The sequence below is a fragment of the Chlorocebus sabaeus genome, chromosome 14 (genome assembly GCF_047675955.1).
Source record: "Chlorocebus sabaeus isolate Y175 chromosome 14, mChlSab1.0.hap1, whole genome shotgun sequence".
NCBI classification, from domain to species: Eukaryota; Metazoa; Chordata; class Mammalia; order Primates; family Cercopithecidae; genus Chlorocebus; species Chlorocebus sabaeus.
Genome location: NC_132917.1, coordinates 32937455 through 32958120, shown reverse-complemented (window position 1 = coordinate 32958120; position 20666 = coordinate 32937455). Strand labels below are relative to the sequence as shown.

Genomic DNA, 20666 nt, shown 5'->3' with positions numbered 1-20666 from the left:
ATTCTATTTATGCCCTTGATTCTCATTAGTTCCTCATTTTCTTCTCACTAGTATTGAAGTTTCATTAAAGTAGAGAGTTTTGTCCTATTTGTTCTCTATTGTTTTCCTAACACTAAGAATAGTCCCAGTCTATAACAATGGCTCAAAAAATTTTTTTGAATAACTAAATGCTATATTAACTTAAACCAAATGATGCATAATAGAGATGTTACTAAAGTTAAGTCTAAAAAAATCCATACATATTCTAATAGAAAATCATTTGGAGGGTTGAAAACACAGAGACTTGCCAACAATGCATAAATTACCTTTTCAGGGGGTGCAGTCGCCACTAAAACCAGAAAAGAAAAATGGTATTAGTATCATTTAAGACAATTCAGTCTTAAAAATATTTCAATTTTTAAAAAGCAATAGAAGTCCAGTATCTCCGCAAAAGGATTAAGAATCAAACTACAGCAAATGCAGAATTAGGATCATCTGCCATTTTAGGGAATTTTACACATGACTAACAGAGAACCCTCAGTGCTGTTACTCCTCAGCTACTGGAGCACATGGAGACATGAATAAGTCTTTCAAACTCTTTCAAAATCAAAATTAAACGAAAAAGTTAAAGAAGGCAAAACTTTCGGGTACATCATTTTATGCCTTATTTCAATTATGTGGAACTTTCCATATGTTAGAAAACAAACATTTTCATTAATTGGTTAAAGGCTTATCCTTATGGTATATAATGTTTGCAATGCTTTCTGGTGTCAATGTTAAAAAAGAATGTCACTGATTTCAATAAGAGATACGAAAGCATGTGCTGCATTCTTGATGGATTCCAATCTTTAATGAAGCCTGTGAATATTTTCAGAAAGATATGCTAACTAAATTACAAAAAAGGATTTCACAAGCCAGGAAGGGCCAATTAGAGATTAGAATCAATATACTGAACAAATTATACATTACACAATCATAAAGGTTATTGTGAGGGTGTTGGTGATGCCTTTGTATTTTTAAAGGCTTGCTTTTCATTAATCGGTCCTTCATATTAATTAGTTCTAAAGCCCTAGATCAACATTCACCAGGATTTTTCTCATAAGTCAATCAATGTCTCCCCAAACATTAGTTTACAGGTTGGGTAGGAGCATTAACTCCTGAAAGCAATCAGGGTACCAGACAAATTAAAATCATTGTTGCAATATTCTTGGGGTTGGAGAAAGTCAATTAATCTTTTATTCTGCCTAACCCACCACCAAGAAGGTCTTGAGGCAAAATCTGGAACTATGGCCCATTTCCCCCTGCCTGTGCAACCAATGAACAGTTGCAAACATCTGGCCATGACACTAACTGTCTAGGGGCAAACTGATTAAAACTGTCGATTCCAGCTTAGGTTCTGTCTGTCCTGCCTTACCAAGGGAGAAATGCAGTGAGTGAAAGCATAGACTCAAATAGGCCAGAACACACAAACATTCAGAGCTCAGAAAAAAAGCCTGCCTTACCAAGAAGGTGGCTGTGGCAAGCTCCCAACACAACACTAGCCTGGGCACTCTATCTCCTCAACAGTACCCAAAAGTGGCCCCCTGAATTCTGACCTAAGAATCAACTGCGAAAAGCCACAGGAGCTTTATTAGAGAAAATATGTCTATTCCATACAAATCTAAAAGGTGTGTTCCTTCTGAGGTGAACATTTTTTGTGAGCAAGATACGTGAAGTATCAGATATTGTTGGTTTATATAAAGAGACAGGGACGACCCCACATCCTGAATGCCAAAGAGAGAGAGTCAAAGTCCATTGTCTCTAGACTCCCTCTCAAGTAGAAGCCCTTCAACTCTTTCCTTGGGAAAAGGTGCTCCGTGGTCACAGGTCCCATTACATATCCTCTATATGACATCTGGCAAGTCATGTCCCCTCTCTAGGTCTCAGGTTCCTCAGAGGGTAAACGGAAGAACCACACTAGGTGGTCACCAGATCTCTTTAACTGACAATTTCTTAGCTTCCTTCATTTCACCCTCCATGATCCCTGACTGCCCATTAGACTTTAATGCTTTAACTTTTTGAAAGTCTGTGGATTCCATTTCACAAATAAATATTTGTTAAATGGCCTTCTAGACAAGAAATGAATTAGGGCTATTCCCTGAAGGATCTAGATCACTCTCCAGGAATAAATGCCAAGATAAAGTAGCCCCCAAATAGGACGACATTCTGAAATTACCATGGAATATTGTTATCTACTAGGTACATATTATTCTAGAGCAGTGGCTAAACATTTTACAATACACAGGGCAGCCCCCAGTCAAATAATTCTCCACTCTAAAATGTCAATAGGGCTGAGGCTGAGAAACTCTGTTCTAGAGGGTTATAAACAGGGAAATCAAAGCAAAGACACACAGATAGATGTCTAGAGTCCATGATCCATTACCGCTCTTACCTTCTGGCTCCGCCACTCCTGGCCCGTGTTCCCGGGAGAAGGTCAGGGCCTCCACTGGCTCTTCCTTGGCTGGGAGAGGTGGAGGATGAGTACTTTTAGCAACAGGTTGAGTGTTCTTTGGCTTGACAAATACAGGTCCTTTACCTACATGGTGATGGATTGGCCTGCGTCTATGAACGCCAGAAACCGTATAACCCATTCCACCAGGACAGATTTCCTTAAAAGCAGCTAGATTTGGGATGGGAAAATATTCCTTTTAAAAATCTAACAGTGCAAACTTATACAGAGGAAAATATCATGATGAATAGCTCTTAATAAATCATCACTAATATAATTACATTTTAAAATTTCAAAAACAGGTGCAAAATGTAAGCAAATTGCTTGAATTTCTGATAAACTTGCATATTTACAGAAAAAAATTCAACTCTTTTTTTATTAAACATTTTTCCATCTGGTAATTCCTTATCCTACCAAATCAGAATATACATATTATGTATAGCATATACTTAGCATATATTTTATATATCATATTATATACATAGTCATCCCTCAGTATCCATGAGGGATTAGTTCTAGGATACCCCCTGTGGATACCAAAATCTGCAATGCTCAAGTCCCTTACATAAAATTGCATAGTCTGCTCAGCCCTCCATATCCAGTTCTGCATCCACAGATGCAACCAGCCAATTGGGTTGAATCCATTGATGCATAACCATGGATACAGAGGTAACTATATATATATGTAGTTAGCCCTCCATCCCACATATATCAGCAATCAATTAGAAAATATTATATATAATATTAGGTTATACATTAGGAGATATTTTATATATAGAAGACACTATATGTATTATATATCTCATGTTGCAAGTATACGTGTTATTGGCAAAAGCAGGCTTTCTTCCACGCTTTGATGTAATTTCATTAGTTATTAACAAAGAACTCAGTGACATTTGTCTAAGTTAGATGAAGAGCCATAAGGTTACCAAAGGAAAAAAAAAATCACTATTCAGGGAAATGAGATGCTGAAATCCTCACGGTTTGTTTCCAGTTGAAGAACACAAAGGGCTCCACCAAAATGCCATGTATCAGCTGGTAAGAGGATGCCGATTACGGAGGACTGAAAAGGGGAAGTGTTTCTGAAGGGGAGAATCTCGGAATAGTGAGGAGGAATCTAGAGAAGTGAGACATGCTGGAGATGATAGGTAGAAATCGAGAAAGAAGGGAAATGCCAAATCAAGATGCAGCTATTTTCAAGTAAAGGAACAACAACTGGGCAAAAGCCTGGCCGTGACCAGCTCATTTAATTACCCAGAGGCCAAGGAGCTATTCCGTGCACTGGAATCACTATCATTGCCAGAAAAAAATGGTTTTGTATTCTTAAAAAAAAAAAAGAAAAAAAAAAAGTAGACTCAGCACATGTGATTTGCTAACCTCCATGGCATAATCCCGATGAATAGTGAAGGGGAAAGGCAAGGGGGAGAAGTAGGGTAAGGCAGTGTGTGGCCTTCAGAGGAAAAATCCACCTAATCCCTTTGGTGTTGGTGTTGGAGGCAAATTACCAAATGCAGACACCAAGGAGCTTATGGTTAACTTTTTTATTTCTACTTTTAAAATTGAATGTAAAATAAGTCATGTCTCACTTTCACTGAACAAGAGATCTTCTATTGGATGTTTGGGACCTAAAATTAGTTCTCAATAAAAAGGAAACTCTAAAAATACTGCTTATAGTATGCTAAAATATTGTTTTTCTAAGGATCACACACTAAACGCTAGAACCTCATTCTTACGTTTAACTAGGAAAAACAATTTTTACTTGGAAAGATGTTTCCAGAAGAAAACATGACTTTAAAAACCAAGTTTAAAGAATTAATGAACTATTTTTAGTGAAAATCACCATATAACCAAAAATTAAGTGCAAAAATTTTATCTTGAATATTATTTTCAAATTTATTGATAGTACTAGGAGTATCCCTGAGTTACAGTCACCATTTCAATTTATGCTTCATGTAAGGATTACAAAGCCATCAAAATTGAGCTTCCACTTGTAACCCTGAACTTAAAAGCTAAAAATTTAAAAAAATTTTTTTAATTAAAAACACATTATACAGACACACAATAATATGCATAACAAATTCACAAACTGAAAGCTTTAAAAACTGAACTTCATGAGAAACGTGTCTATAAATTATAAAGATTATTTACTTGATTAATTTTTATTGTATTTTATTTTTTTTTTGAGACGGAGTCTGGCTCTGTTGCCCAAGCTGGAGTGCAGTGGTCGGATCTCAGCTCACTACAAGCTCTGCCTCCTGGGTTTATGCCATTCTCCTGCCTCAGCCTCCCGAGTGGCTGGGACTAGAGGCGCCCGCCACCTCGACTGGCTAGTTTTTTTGTATTTTTTAATAGAGACAGGGTTTCACCATGTTAGCCAGGATGGTCTCGATCTCCTGACCTCGTGATCCACCCGTCTCAGCCTCCCAAAGTGCTGGGATTACAGGCTTGAGCCACTGCGCCCGGCCTACTTGATTAATTTTTAATAATGAGTATCCACGCCTGTAATCCCAGCACTTTGGGAGGCCGAGGTGGGTGGATCACAAGGTCAGGAGATCGAGACCATCCTGGCTGGAACTCTGTCTCTACTAAAAATACAAAAAAAAAAAAACAAAATTAGCCGGGCATGGTGGCAGTGCCTGTAGTCCCAGCTACTTGGGAGGCTGAGGCAGCAGAATGACATGAACCCAGGAGGCTGAGCTTGCAGTGAGCCGAGATCGCGCCACTGCACTCCAGCCTGGGCAACAGAGCGAGACTCCGTCTCAAAAAAAAAAAAAGAAAAAAGAAAAAAAAATGGATCAGATGGCACAAGAGGGTACTAGGACCTTTTAGAGGCATAAAATTATCTAGTCTACCAATATACCATCAATGTTATATTATCCTTTGCCTTAACGCAGTTCTTTCTGGTTCTAACCATGAACAAAGGTGAGTCATAACACTTATATTTAAATCTTGTCTGCTATGGTGTAAGTTACAGCTTTAAGACATTACATGGCCCTGTGACAGTTAAGACACTTTCCTAGGTGGAAAGCATCTTATCCAACATGCAATTGAGGAGACCATTTAATGTCTACCCCTAGTAAGTGAAACTGAGGCCATTCCTTGTTAATATCAGGTCTAATGCTTTCAGGTTACATTTCTTTCTCCTCCACTTAACTCTACTTCATCTTGCTTGAGAAGTTGGTGGTTCATTGGTAGAAGTAAGGTATTTAAAGAGAGAAATTTGCCTTCTCAGGACATAAGGCAATTATGCACCAAATCGAAGGATAAAGAATAATCTACTTCTTAATACTCAACTCCTACAGAAGTTTTCAGGAGTTTTGGCAAGATCTGTTCTTAAGTTATTAATCTTCATAGCATAAATTCAATCATGAATATAATTCCCTCCATTTCCAATTAAAGAAATTAAGCATGATACTCAGTAAATGAGTAAATGAATCAACCTGCACAAAGTCCAGTTACTGTGAATTGATGAGCAGCCAATCATTAGGAAAGCACATGGCCCAGCAGAGCCTTCTGGTCTCTCTACATTTAAATATCAGACTTAGAGTCCTGGAAATTGAAGATAAAATATAATGGCTTTTCTTAATATTCAAAAGGAAGTCTGATATCACACTTAAACGGGAAAAATCTCTTTGTACATATTTTTTTCCCACTGATTCAACATTGTAGGTGTACAGTTTCTATAAAAGTGATAAAAATATTTACAATGTATTATTAAAAATTAAAGTCAGAAACCAAAAATGACCCAAGTTGCCAAAGTCCTGTGTACTCATGTGGCTGGGAATCTATGTGCGCATATAGCTGAGCATGTCTTACCTGTGCCTGGAAGGGGACATTTCTCACAGTGTGGGCCCCAGGCCTTGCCCACACTACAACAGCAGAGCTGCTTGGTGAGGTGAACAGACAGAGGGTGCATACACTGTCTTCCAGAACTGACAAGTCGGTAACAGGGCCCTTTCTCTTCCGAGATCACAGGGGGATCAGCTGAAGCAGAGAGATAAAGCCTGACATTACATGAGAAACCAAAACTACACTGACTTTCCAAATGACAGTAAAATGAACCCTAAGGTATGAATTAAAAACCATACTGCAGGATAAATCTGTCTAGATTAAGAGCATCACCTTTCCGATGGAAAATCAGTTTACCATATGAGTTTTAGAGTCAGGGCACCAAAAGTCGTGACAGTGATTGTCCCTGTCCCTCTCTGGTCCTTTCTTCCACTTTAGCAAGCATGCAATTAGGTATGTGTGCATAATGAAGAGAAAAATTTCAACAAAAACCCACCTTTCCAAATAAACCTAGTCACCTACTATCAAAATCACTACCTAGTTTTCTATATTTAACCACAGTAGAGATAATTCTAGGGCAGCATTTAATGAATAATCAGGCACTTTGGAGAATGAGGAACATGGTTGATGCTGCAAGCCAGCATCTGCTCTTCTCACCCCAGGGAAGTGAGAGCTTGCAGGGCCCGTCAGGTCTCACCCTAGGCCAGTGAACATGAACAGGAGGCAGAAAGTGGCTTCTGATTTGGAGTGCCAGACAAGGCCCCTGTTCTAGCCAGACAGCACACTGGAGAAGGAAGAGATGATGTGCTCAGCTCCTCAGAAAACACTGCAAAAGTATACGAGGCTATAGCCATCCAATATCTAAACCTTAATCCTAATCTTCTGCTATATGTTTAGTAGATAAGAGTTCATCAACCTAACAGCTAATACTCTGCTAGGCACACATGGCAAATATGAAAATAAGCAAAACACAGTCCTGCCTTCAAGAAGTTCATCTTCTAATGCAAATATGAATGGAGTGTCTTCTACAGAACCAGGTCCAGGTCAAGTCAAAGGTGCTGAATCAGATAGTTTGGTGTCTCCCCTCTGCCCATTCCCCAAACCCAACCAGAGCTCTTCTCTATCATATCACCATCCAAATGAGGTTTTCTGACTCGCCTTTCCCTTACCCAATTCCTCTATCATCTTTTTTAGGGGAGGACTTCCCGAAGATGTTATCTGTGGTGCTATCTGGGCAGGGCACTTTGGCTTTGATTCTGGGTACATGCAGTAGTGTAGTCTCCACAGGATTTCTTCAGCTGTATATGGCATCAATGGTGTCTATGATTTCTGCATTGCCTTTAGGTACAGTTGCTAGTGGATTCTGTGATAAAATTTTGCCAAAGAGGCTACCAGGTGGGCCAGTCGTCAGGCCCCAGTGGTAGCAGAGGTGGGCCAAGTGTGTTTGTCTTTAGGCCTGAGGGCAGAGTACATGGGCACTGGTGTTAGTGGGTCCAAGTGGGCCAATTCTTGGGTCTCTACATGGCTTGCTTAGGTGCCAGCAGTGATAGCAGTTAGCCAGGCAGGTCCTCAGGTCCCTGGGCAGTGGGTATAGCACAGGTGATGGCAGTAGCAGTGGTGAGACAACCCTCTGCTTCCCACGCAGTCCATGTGGTGTTGGCAGTGGCTGCAATGGGCTGGGCAGGCCAGTCCCCAGGCCCACAGGTGGTATGTACAGGTGAGTGCCAGCTGTGATGGTACTGGTACATTGGGTGGGCCTGGCCTGGGCCTCTAAGAGGAGTGCTCAGGTGCCAGTGGCAGTGGGACCTGCTTAAGACTCAGAAGGTGTGTGTGGGACCCAGCGTGCGGGAGCTCCCTTTCAGCAGCAATTCTACCACGAGGTCTCTAGGCAGCTCCCTAGGTTAGTCTCAGAGTCTATGAGGGCCAAAGGGCTCTCCTGTGGCTAGGATTGCAGGAATTCACATGGGAATGTGGATCACAGGAGGTCTCTCATTTACCCTTTCCTCACACTGGGGAGCCTCCCCAGGCTCCCAGCTAATCCTGGCCCAGCAGGCTGCCTTGGTTCCCTCTCCTTCCCTGACTTAGGTGTTTCCTGTCACTTCTCTGTTGAACTTCAGTGGTCTCTGTTAGGTGATCTGTTCGAAATGTGATTATCTACTTGCTATTTTGGTTCTTCTTTGTGGAGGAGGTGAGCACCAGATGCCTCTAGTCAACTACTTTAAAGCCTCTCCCATATCTAAATTTTACTGATGCTTTCACAATTCACATTTGCTTTGATCTACAACTATTTGAAGCCAAAACTGTTCATTTATGCCACATATACCTGACAGGGTGTGCCATTTAAAACTGCCCCTATTTTAGTACCTACATTGCCTGTTGTTCTTTTGTCATTTCAAATGACTTGCATTCTGTTTATTTTATTAAACATCTCTAGTATTTTCACACTCTGGTCAATATGATGCATAAACCCAGAAACAAGATGCTACCCAGAATGATGTAAGATTGGTGTTGCTATTGTCTGAACATCTTTAACCTCAGATTGAAAGATTAATTGTAAAGGATAACACATTAGTGTACTACATTTATTATTTAAAATATGGCACATGTGATTATATATTCTACTGAGTCATAAGGTTTTATGCTATACTAAAGAAAACTAGAAATGCCAAAAGATCTCTAAGGAATAGGGGAAACAGCTCTAGAATCAAATAAAACTGAGGAGTGACAATAAAGGGTGCCTGTAGGCTCTTACATGTATGTACACTGAAATAGTACTTTGTCAGATCCTATTTTCTGCAGGATGTGTCACTAAAATTACGGCAAAAAGATTCTGATACTTTATCTAAAGGCAAAAGCATTTCAGAAGCATAAAACCTACTGAAAATGCCACATTCACCAGAAAAGTAATTTTTTTTTGCTCTTGGCTAGAGACATACAGCAAATTTTCAAACTGGTAACAAGCATATAGCTTTGTACCCAAGTACAGTACTGAATCATAACCACAGAGCCCATGGTGATGGCAATTCAATTACAAAACAACAGTAAAAAGCTAAGGTACTATTGCTTGGGTTCCACAGTGATACATTAAGCAACTTATATTTAATTATGGCCTTAATTATAGGATCGTATAATAAACTCACATTATACTTTCAAAGACACACTAACGTATTGCTCCATTTATGCTGAAAGTTGCAAATTGTGTGTGTGTGTGTGTGTGTGTGTGTGTGTGTGTGAAAAAACAGACCTACTGCAATGACCTTGAGCAGTAGGATATAAATAACTCCCACAAGCTTAGCATTCCCATAATGGAACACTAGGCATAAGTGGGTTAAAATGTGAATGACAAATATTAAGCAGATATTAATTAATCTGGTACTTAAAAGAAGTTGAAAAGTAGGGAGGATTTCAGAAAACAGCAAGGGTATAAAGGTCTACCTAACCTTACTAGTCTGCAATCACTCCCACCCACATCTGTAATATCCTTAATTATTTCTTGGATGAAATTCCACATTAGCAGTTAATCCCTTCCCAGCTTAGTATCTATGAGGATGAGTGTTAGGATGCAGGTCTAGGAAGTAGGTAAAGCAGCTATGAAGAGTCTGAGAGGCAGCTTTCCTAGGGCAGTGAGAACCACTGGGCACTCTGACTGGGAAACGTGTCATTAAAAACCAATTCACGGCTGGGGGCGGAAGCTCATGCCTGTAATCCCAGCACTTTGGGAGGCTGAAGTAGGCAGATCGCCTGAGGTCAGGAGTTCGAGATCAGCCTGGCTAACATGGTGAAACCCCATCTCCACTAAAAATACAAAAATTAGCCAGGTGTGGGGGCACACACCTGTAATCTCAGCTACTCAGGAGGCTGAGGCAGGACAATCACTTGAACCCAGGAGGCAGAGGTTGCAGTGAGCCAAGATCGCACCACTGCACTCCAGCCTGGGCAGCAGAGCAAGACTTCCTCTCAAAAAACCAAACCAAACCAAACAAACAAATAAAAAAAAACACCACAATTTGTGGAGAACTAAAATAAAAGAAACAATAATTCAAGGCCATTGCAGTTTAGGTCACCTATTCTATAGTGTGGCAGGTGAGATTAAAACATCAGTTCTCCTTAAATAAATGACTTACTCCTGGCATTTCGGACTGTTTACCTTCTCCTGATTAAAGGTTCAGCTTGTGGAGTGAGACAGATCCAGTTCCAAATGTGGGCTCTACCCTTTATAGGCTGTCTGACTGTTGGAAAGATCCCTAACCCCTCTGTGCCTCAATTCCTTCATTTCTAAATTAGGAAAAATAACAGTACAAATCCAATAGAGATCTTGTGAGTATTATATGGGATAATTCACATAAAGTGCTTAGCACCGTGCGTGGCATTAACGAAGTCTGCAATAAAAACTATTATTGTCATGGTTTTCACTGTTACTGTAATAATCTGGGAGCAAGCAGTTTGTACAGATCTGTCTCACCTCTGGGCCACGGTGCCATGAGACCTCCAAGTGAGGGAGGCTAGGGGCCTAATCTGAGATGGCCACAGAGGAGGTAGAAAGAAAAGAACGGGCATAAGATAAATTATGAAGACTAAATGACATCCTTTGAAACCAAAAGATATAAAAGAGTCCAAGATGACACAGGCTCCCAGCCAGGGTGCTCTGGAGAACGCTGTTACCAAGGGTTTAAGATATCAAGTCTGGAAGGAAAGCCCATTTTAAGGGAAAAGCTGGAAAGCTAGCAGTAATTTACCCATTTGGCTTTGCCAAAAAGGATACAAAGCTACGCCACTCAATATGTCAGGCACTAGCCACATGTTGCTCTTTGCATAAAATTTACATTAAATAAAAGCAAAAATTCAATTCCTCAGTTACACAGGCCATATATGACTAGTGGCTACTGTACGAGGTGGCACAGATGGAGAATATTTCCATCGTCTCAGATAGTTCTATTGGACAGTGTTCATTAGCTTGAGCGTCAGCAAACTTTTTCTGTCAAGTGTCAGATAATAAGTATTTTAGGCTTTGTGGGCCATACGATTTCTGTTGCAACTTCTCAACTCTGTCGCTGTAATACAAAAGCAGCACCACACAGTAAGTAAATGAATGGACATGGCTATGTTCCAATACAACTTTATTCACAAAAACAAACAGAGTTGGCCCATGGGCTATAATTTGCCAACCTCTGATCTAGAATCCTAAATTTGGAGGCACAAATCCTGTTTTAAATCTCAACTCTCAGCTACTAGCTGTGTGAGAAGCTACTTAAACTTTCCTAGCTTTAGTTCCCCAGTGTATAAGATAAGCATGGTATGTTTCTCATAAAGATGCTCAGGAAATTACAAATGAATGATGTACTTAATGAAGACTGGCTTTTAAAAGGCATTTGTCCTTTATCTCATGACTTCCAGGACTACGGCAGAAGCTCCTGAGCACATCTTCTCTCTAACCCTCCACTTCTGTCAGCTAGCTCCAAGTTCATAGGTAAAGAATACTATGAAACAGCAAAAGCCCAGGCTCAGAATTCTTTTATCTGGGCCTTTTTACTGAACCTATGGACACACTCTCAGCAGCACTCATCATGGAGCTCTGAAGTTCCTGAAGGAGTTCAGAAAGCCAGAAAGTCTTCCTACTTCGATCGCAAAGATTATGATACTTTTCTTGAATTTGCTCTGGAAAGTCCTTGAGTTTCCACCTTTCCCCATAAATTAGGTAGCAACAGGTCTGGAGAATGCTGCTACACCATCCTAAGCCTCAAACATAGAGGTCAGAGGCAGCAAATGCCAGCATTTGCCTACTTTCTTCCTTTTAGCTTGGCTAAGCCAAGGCAAGCGGCAAGGAGAGAAAGTGAAATTGTGGCAACCTTTGGCTGGAGCCAAGGAATTCTGGGGGGGTTCACCTCAGTTCAGTATATTCAAGAAGAGAAAGTGCTTCCCATTGCTCCTTGGGCATAATCATGTGCAGGGGTTCAGAGAGTCAGCCACGTGTTTTATGCTCTGGATATGGCCTAAATTCATGCTGTCTTAGCAAATGTTGTTAGTATCCTCCATTTGCCTGCAGGCTTCATCCCAGGCTGGTTTTATCTCTCTCCAGAGCAGACATTTAGCAACCACTGTGTTGAGTGCCTGTGTCTGCATGTGTCTGTGTGTGTGTGTGTGTGTGCGCGCGCGCGTGCGTGTGTGTGATCTCCAGTCCCCTTCTGCTACTTCCCTGTGACTACCAAAAATACCATTCTCTTTCCATTTTTTTTCCTTTACTCTGTAAATATCACCTTCTTCCCTAATTCTTTCTGTCTTCAGACTTCTCCCATCAAGTTCTTCACAGAATTCACCCGAAGATCAGACTGGATTGGTTCAAATCGCAAATCCTAAAGGAACTCTATATGTCTCTGTGATGTTACATGTGGTAAATTCAGAGGAAAGAGGAATAAATCTTCTCACTCAACACTGGTAAAGAGCCCAGGTTTTCACTTCAAACTCTCAACTGGAACACTTAACTAGCAACAAACGTCTCTTAATACTTACCATTTCAGCTGTTGTAGCTGAACCGTAAAATTGAATTATTTATTTTTCAAATAAGAATGGATGGTTGTTTAATAAGTTCAGAATTATTTGCGCAATGACAGGGAAAATATGCTAAGGAAATATGCAAGTGTTTCAAAAATCTCATTGGCAGATTGCTACAATCTTATTAAAACCTGGATGTCTGCCCTTAACTCTAGACATCAGATCTAGTCAAAGTTTCACAGAGCATTTTGTGACTAGTTCTGCAAGTTTACCTAATCAGCAACCTTCAATATAAGAATTGTAAACAGACTACAAGTCAAATTATAAAAGAGGGGGAAAAGCATTCATAACAAACTCTATATCCAAACTCTACAATCTTTATGCTTAAATTATAAAATGAGTTAAAATATTTATTAATATAATTCAAATCAGCCAAAAATGATCCCCTAAGTTATCTGGATATCATCAACAATGTGATTTTTGGCCTGAAATTTCCAAATCCCTGCATCAGTTTCAAAGGTACCTTGTGTGCAAACATAATTTTATGGTCTAATTTTACCACCCGTTAGGAAAGCCTTATAATTAGGTGTCTGTCTGCTTTATAATCAAAACTGTCTGTAAAAGAACATAGAAAAGAGGACTTACGTGTAAAACTTCCTAATCTGCAGTTGACAGTTTTTAAAGGAAAAGAGTAGTAATTAGTAATAACATTTCAAAAGACTCAACAAACTCACGTAAAAGTAATAAATGAGACTGTCATTTTTATTTTACTACATTTGTCTTTATCACCTTAATTTATTTTAGTCATTTTATTTATGAGACATGTTATTTATGAGATATGTAGATATCTCACTTTAGGGGACAGAGTTAGAGAGAGAAGCTTGGTTAAAAATGAATGGCAGTATACTCATGAAGAACATGTCAACCAAATGGCAAATTTCAAACTAGGGACAAGAAAGATGCAGCTCATTATATACCAAAGCCACATTAAAAAATAAATAAAAGTGGTCGGGCATGGTGGCTCACACCTGTAATCCCAGCACTTTGGGAGGCTGAAGTGGGTGGATAACCTGAGGTCAGGAGTTCAAGACCAGCCTGACCAACATGGCAAAACCGTGTCTCTACTAAAAATACAAAAATTAGCTGGGTGTGGTGGCACATGCCCGTAGTAATCCCAGCTACTTGGGAGGCTGAGGTAGGAGAATCGTTTGAACCCAGGAGGCAGAGGTTGCAGTGAGTGGAGATCACACCATTGCACTCCAGCCTAGATGACAAATGTGAAACTCCATCTCAGAGATAGATAGATAGATAGATAGATAGATAGATAGATAGATAGATAGATAAGAGAGATAGATAGGTAGATAGACAGATAAAAACAAAAAAACTTGTAGGAAAGAAACTAATACTCTTAGTTGCTCTTAAAATTATCCTAATAGTTTTCTGCCATGCATCCGTTTAAACTCTATGTAACCTTTAAAAATCTGCAGTGCTACAAGGCCCACGTCTATAGTCATGCCACTCAGCAGGCTGAACAGAGATCACTTGAGTCCAGGATTTGAGTCCAGCCTAGGCAACATAGCAAGACCCCAGCTTCTTAAAAAAAAAAACAAAACCTTGTAGTGCTTACCCACTTTTGTAATAATGGGCATGACTACTTTAAAAACAAGACAATCTTAAAATCTCAAATCTGCGTTTGAGAACTTTACACCTAAAATGCATTCCTCTCTAATGGCATATGATCTGTAGTGATTACATGGATTACTTTACATGCAGAGGGAGTATCTCTTTGCTGAAACTATAGTTCAGAACCAATATTAGAACATGTGGTTTGATGAAGGATTTTTACCCTTATCAGAAACAAGGGAAAGTCTCAGAAACATTTTTAAGGCAAAACAGTATAATTTAGGGTCATTTTGGTGGGTTTAAAGAATAAGACAATATCTGAAATCAGAACTGAATTAGAAAATCTAAAACACAGGGCCTTGGTAACTATTTTCCAGACTCTTGCAATTGAGAAAGAAGTGAAACCTCACTAAAGTAGAGTCCAGAGACTCAGAATTTGAAATGCTTAAAGGCAGAAGCTGGAACACAGTTTAATTCAACCTAAAGAATCCTTAAAACACTGTATTTATGACAGAAAAACCTACTGTCATCTCTCAGGTACCAAAAACGGTTGATATGTCCATTTTAATTCCCTCTTTTCTTTTCATCAAAGCGTATTTCCTCAGTGGGCTTAGTCTCTATTCTGACTAAGATATTTTTATATCTTAGTCTCTATTCTAACTACTATATTTTTGTCACCACAATAAAAATGTATTTTAGAGAAGGTTCTATGATATAGATTTATTTTACTACATCAGGCGGGCCCCCTCCTTGTCATTTTAATTAATGAGGTTTTCCGCATATTTACAAGCATTCAGTTGGACACGGAGCATTTCCGTTCTTTTGGGAAAACCCCAAAGACAATTAATCCAAAATAGGAGTAAAAAGTGATTATTACTTACGAACACAACTTGAAAAGGTAGGATCCGGCCCAAATCCTATTTTGCAGGTACATCGATAGCTGCCCATGGTATTCAAACACTCACCATTAGGGCATACACCTTGTAGCTGACATTCATTAATATCTGCAGGAAAACATAATTCTTTAGAAGGAGTTGGGTCAGGCCCCATTGAGCAGATTCTGGCTATACATTGCATTCATTCACTTCCTTTTTCACTATAATAATCTTTTAGTTATAGTGAAAAAAGGATGTAGCAGGTGTGAATAATATTAAATCAATTAACGTTTATTGAACATTTACCATTTATATAGCAAATATGTATTACATACTTACTACATGCCAGGTGCTAAGGATTTACTAGTGAAAAAAAACTGATAAAAATTCTGGCCTTCACAGAGTTTTCGCTTTAATGTTAGCTTATGTTAGGCATTAGGGAGCATATAGGTAAGGCAAAGACTCTCACTCTGGAAGCACTGACAGTCTAACTGTACATATGAATATTTGAAAAACTAAAGAAGTGAAAAACAATTCAAGTCATCACAAGAAAGAACTGTCATAAACTGTTAGAAGTTAAATTATGAAATTGCCTATACAGACAGTAAACGCCACAGAAGGAAGCTGGAGGTGGGGCAGACTGTGGCACTGAGGAGGAGGAAGACTTTAGAGTGCTGATGTCTGGGCAGGAGCTGGATGGATGGGTGAGGAAGGGAAGGAATGACTTCTGTGGGAAACACTGGAGCTTGAGCACAGAGTGTGGCTAGGGGAAGGAGGCTCAGGAAATAATGAGTCAAACCACTGGCTGGAAAAGAAGATTCAGGAAGGTAAATAGTTGGAAACAGAGCCCGTAAAATTCAGGCTGCATTTGGATTCAGTTTCATTGAGAACAGGGAGCTATACTAAAAGTTTGTGAGCAGGAGAAAGACAGACTCAAAGACAGACTCTAGGAAAATTCACCTGGCCAATGCATGGCTTGGTGAGAAGAGATAGAAGAGATTAAAAGTCTGATCACTTGAAGGGGTCATGCAAGTATGAGGTTGGTGACAGCAAGGCTGGTGACAGTGAGAACAATCAGGAAGATAAAGAATGGACAAATCTTTTATTTTTTTTTTTTTAAGAACAATTGATAATGCATGGTGCTTGACTGGACTACACACCATGAGAAAGTAAGAGAAAGGAGTCAAGGATGTCTGGGAGGCTTCTAATCTAAGAAAAAAGGAAAAACAAAAATCACAGCTGGTTTTGCGGAAGGAGTTCTGAGGAAGAAAGAAGGCAGGAAGAGGAGGAGTTCAGTTTTATAGTTCAAGGCCACACTGGGATACCCAAGTAGAAATACCTGGCAGCAGCAGCAGATTCAGAAATAGAGTGAAACAGGAAATCACTGCTACAAACAGACGCTTAAGACACTCTGCATATGGAGATCCAGGGGAAAATCAAAGTGATTTGAAAGAGGAGGGATACAAATGAAGTGATTTTACAAAGAAAGATTATATAGTCACTTGCAAAGGTAATTAATTAAAAATCAAAAAGTTGGATACAATGGTAGCAAAACATTATTATCAGGATCATCACATAAAAAGAAATATAGTCCTCAATCATTATTTGAGCAAATATCAACATTATTTGAACATGAATATTTCATGTTCTAAGTAGGCATCGTGATCTATATGTACATATTTTACTCAGAACATGCAATTTTTAAGTTAATTTCAGTGATAAAATATGATACCTTCCATGACATTCAAATGATAAGTTAATGCATATTTGCTGTATAAATTCTATGGTGTTCCAACTTGCACGTAGCTGGAAATTGGTACAGCCTGATGACACCTGGTATGGCACACAGTATAGCACCTGACCATCTCATTACTTATTGAAGTGTGTGTTGTTCTGGAATGCACATTCATGTACAACATGTAACTGAAAATATTCCCCCATAACTCATTCTTTTTAAGAAAACCACCACGAAGGACCAGGAAGAGTGTCAAGTCCAATTGGAGCTTACATGGTACAAGTGAAGCCCTATTATATGTCCCAAGTAAAACCTCAAGTTTGGGTAACCAGCCAGTTGTGGTCAAGAAGGCTGGACAAAGTTTCCACTCTTCTGTTTCCCCTCTCATCCTCACTAGGGTATGATTATTAGCATTCCTCTTCCCCTGAATGGCCTGTACTCCTGTTCATTGGCTGCACCACTACACATTCCATGATAAGATTGAGGACCCAGAATTTTCCCTTGCTAGGTGGTTTCTATAACAGCACCATCTCAGCCTTGCGGCTGGCTGCTAGGCTAAGGCAGAGGTTTCCCCCTAGACTTATAAATACCTGATTTACAACCAGTGCCTAGTACCCTCTTCCAATGCCCCTTCTTTGACTCTCCACACTGCTCACTGCCTTGACCCTGATGCCATGGGAATGGAGGACAGGAATTCAGACTGAAGAAAACAAACAAAAATTACTGAGGAAACCTATTGGGTATAGACAGTAAGAAGCAGAAAAATCCACAAAGAAGAAGAATCGTGTAAGACTCTTCCTGTTATGACTGTTTTAATCAGCTTGTACCACTGGCACCGGCACCAACTCTTCCCCTAATTTTGGCCCAAGGAGCCCAGGAAGCCTCAGCCTTCCTTTGTGACACATTCTCACAGTTTCCAGAAAAACTGTTTCCTTCAACTGCCTTGGTTCCTCTATTTTTTTATATTTCCTGAACTACTACAAATTAAGAGATTGGATTTGTTTCCTATATTTAATGTATATACACTAGAGTATATCAATCTTAAGTATACAACTAGATGAATTTTTGCATATCCACGTGTGGTGTTACCACCACCTAGATCGTGATTAAGAACGTTTCCATCACCTCAGAAAGTTCTTTGTGCCTCTTCCCAGCCAACCAACAACTTGTCCCCATAATTTTAATATAGGACTTCAGAAATTGACAAATTAATAAGATCTTTCTAATTATTAAGAAACAGGAGCAACTGTCTAAGTGATTTTCCTAGACAGGTAGTCACAAGCTTCCTAAATTAAACTGAAGGATGTCAGAGACTCGCAAACATGTTAAGAACAAAGCATTGGTTGAACTGAACGCATTGTATCTGGATGAGAGAAGAACATTCCAAGTGAAGACATCATCAGGCCAAAGTTTAACAACTGTATGGAATGTGACAGGTGAATGGTAAACCAGAATTCTATTTAGACTTAACAACTGTATGGAATATGATGGGTGAATGGTAAACCATAATTCTATTTAGACTTAACAATTGTACAGAACATGATGGGCAAATGGTAAACCAGAATTCTATTTAGACTTCATTGCCTAAAGCTATCTTCTTTCTTTAATCAAATAAAACTTGATTGCAATATCTGTCATTTTATAAATAGCTTATTTTTAAATAATATTAAATAACAATATAGCATTTCAGGAGTCTCATATTTTTATGTATTTATTTATTTGAGATGGAGTCTCATTCTGTCATGCAGGTTGGAGTACAGCAGCACAATCTCGGTCACTGCAACCTTCGCCTCCCAGGTTCAAGCGATTCTCCTGCCTCAGTCTCCCGAGTAGCTGGGATTACAGGCACGTGCCACCATGCCTGGCTAATGTTTTTTATTTTTTTTAATTTTTAGTAGAGACGGGGTTTCACCATGTTGGCCAGGCTGGTCTTGAACTCCTGACCTCAAGTGAACCACCCACCTCGGCCTCCCAAAGTATGTGAGCCACTGCATCCGGCCGAGTCTTATATTTTAAAGGGTCAACAAACCTTCCTTAATGGATTCTAACTAAATCAAAAGTATTTTAATATTCAGTTTGAAAAACACATGAATTTATTCCTTATTCTCCCTCTATAGATGACAAATTTCTCTGGAAAACCATGGAAGTCTGTCCTTTGAAGAAGTGGTATAACCACTGCATATAGCACAACTTCCTGAGTTAAAGAATGAAGGTCAAAATAAACGGCTGAAGGGGCCCAGCACCCACATACAGCCAGTCACCCATTCCCTATCCCCACCTGAGCTTTTGTGTTCAGGCAGGCAGTCTAGAAGTTTATAGAAACAGAAACTAGGAAAGAAATTCATACAGACCCAAGTGTTCCTCTAGAGTAGGCAAATTCCACGCAGCTACTGCTAACATGAAGGAGCTTTACATACTTTTCCACTTACTTAAAACATTTACAGGTATCTCTGCCTGTATAGCCTACCACATACTTCAGCCCACAGATGAAGTTCAAGAATACAAAACTGCTTTTCTTCTAAAACTGCTCTTCTTCTAAAATGGTCAAATATTGGCAATGTCCTGTGGTTCAACCTAATACAACAGAAATAAGAGGGTTGGGCTTCTATTAACCAGGTAGTAGAAAAATTTAGAGTAATCAGGCATACATGCATAACAAGAGACTCCCTATGAACAACCCAACATAAAACAGCCGAAATATTTCAGTACAGGGGAATGATGCGATAGGCTGACAATGAAGTGAGGACCTTCATCTTCCTTCTACCTCGTTCTTTACATTTCTATAGCACACCGTATCTCATTGGAACTTCACAACAATTCCGGATGGTGAGCAGTACAAGAATAATTATTCCATTTTATAGAGATAATTTTGCCCAAGGCCATATTTCTAAAGAGGATGAGGGAAAATAATAGAAGGAATGTTCCACAAAGATCTACCTTTTGGTCCAACTGGACAAAATGTTATGTGACCTAGAGCAAGTCTCTGAGTTTCTCTTGATCTCAGTGTCCTCTCCTGTAACACAGAGGGGCTGAACTATATAATCTCCAAGGTTACTTGTAGTTTAAATATTCTCCAACTTCAAAACAATCTGTCAGTTGCCAGGGCTGAAAATGCCAGGGAATAAATACAGTATGACATTTGGTGCATAATATATTAGGAATAGCACAAGTGCCCTTATGGGAAATAAGTATATATTTTATGCATCTTTTCTACGGAAAAGTATGTATGTTGAACAAAGTGAGTAAGAATTTACTGTCTTCTTAGTGATGCAAGTTTATACAGGAAATGAGGCATGTCCAACAGGAGTCAGGACAAGGTTAGAACAGGACATGAGGATCTTTCTACTGTGTGAAAATATGAAGCTTTCTGGAGATTCACCTGTATGTGTTCAGCTTTTGCTAGTGAATAGAAATTCCATGATAGAATTACATTAGCAGTATGCCTTCCACTTGAAAGCAGAAAAATACCTCTTGACACAAATACTTTTCCCACACAGACAATAAATAATAATCCCAGACAGACAATATATATAATATAAATAATAAAATTATTTAATTATTTAATTTAATAAATGCTTTAGGTAGAGGAGTTCACTTTAAGACAATATATATATTTCTTAAACTTCCAAAGAACAACTTTGCACTGGGTACACATACCCACGAAAGAACATGAAGATATTCTATAGGG

The 20666-nt window shown here is 39.3% G+C and overlaps 1 protein-coding gene across 14 annotated transcripts in view; it reads right to left on the bottom strand.

Moving 5' to 3' along the window:
- Positions 1 to 20666, bottom strand: part of LTBP1 (latent transforming growth factor beta binding protein 1) — a 444991-nt gene that overhangs the window by 140624 nt on the left and 283701 nt on the right. For 8 of the 14 annotated variants that reach the window (XM_038006776.2, XM_038006775.2, XM_038006773.2 and 5 more), the window contains 4 exons: positions 15250 to 15372; positions 6284 to 6451; positions 2411 to 2638; positions 306 to 328 (listed from right to left, as the gene is read on the bottom strand). In XM_038006776.2, the coding sequence (XP_037862704.1) occupies positions 306 to 328; positions 2411 to 2638; positions 6284 to 6451; positions 15250 to 15372 (542 nt within the window). The remainder of the gene's footprint in view (positions 1 to 305; positions 329 to 2410; positions 2639 to 6283; positions 6452 to 15249; positions 15373 to 20666) is intronic. The other 6 variants (XM_038006780.2, XM_038006777.2, XM_007970989.3 and 3 more) reach the window with 1 other exon arrangement.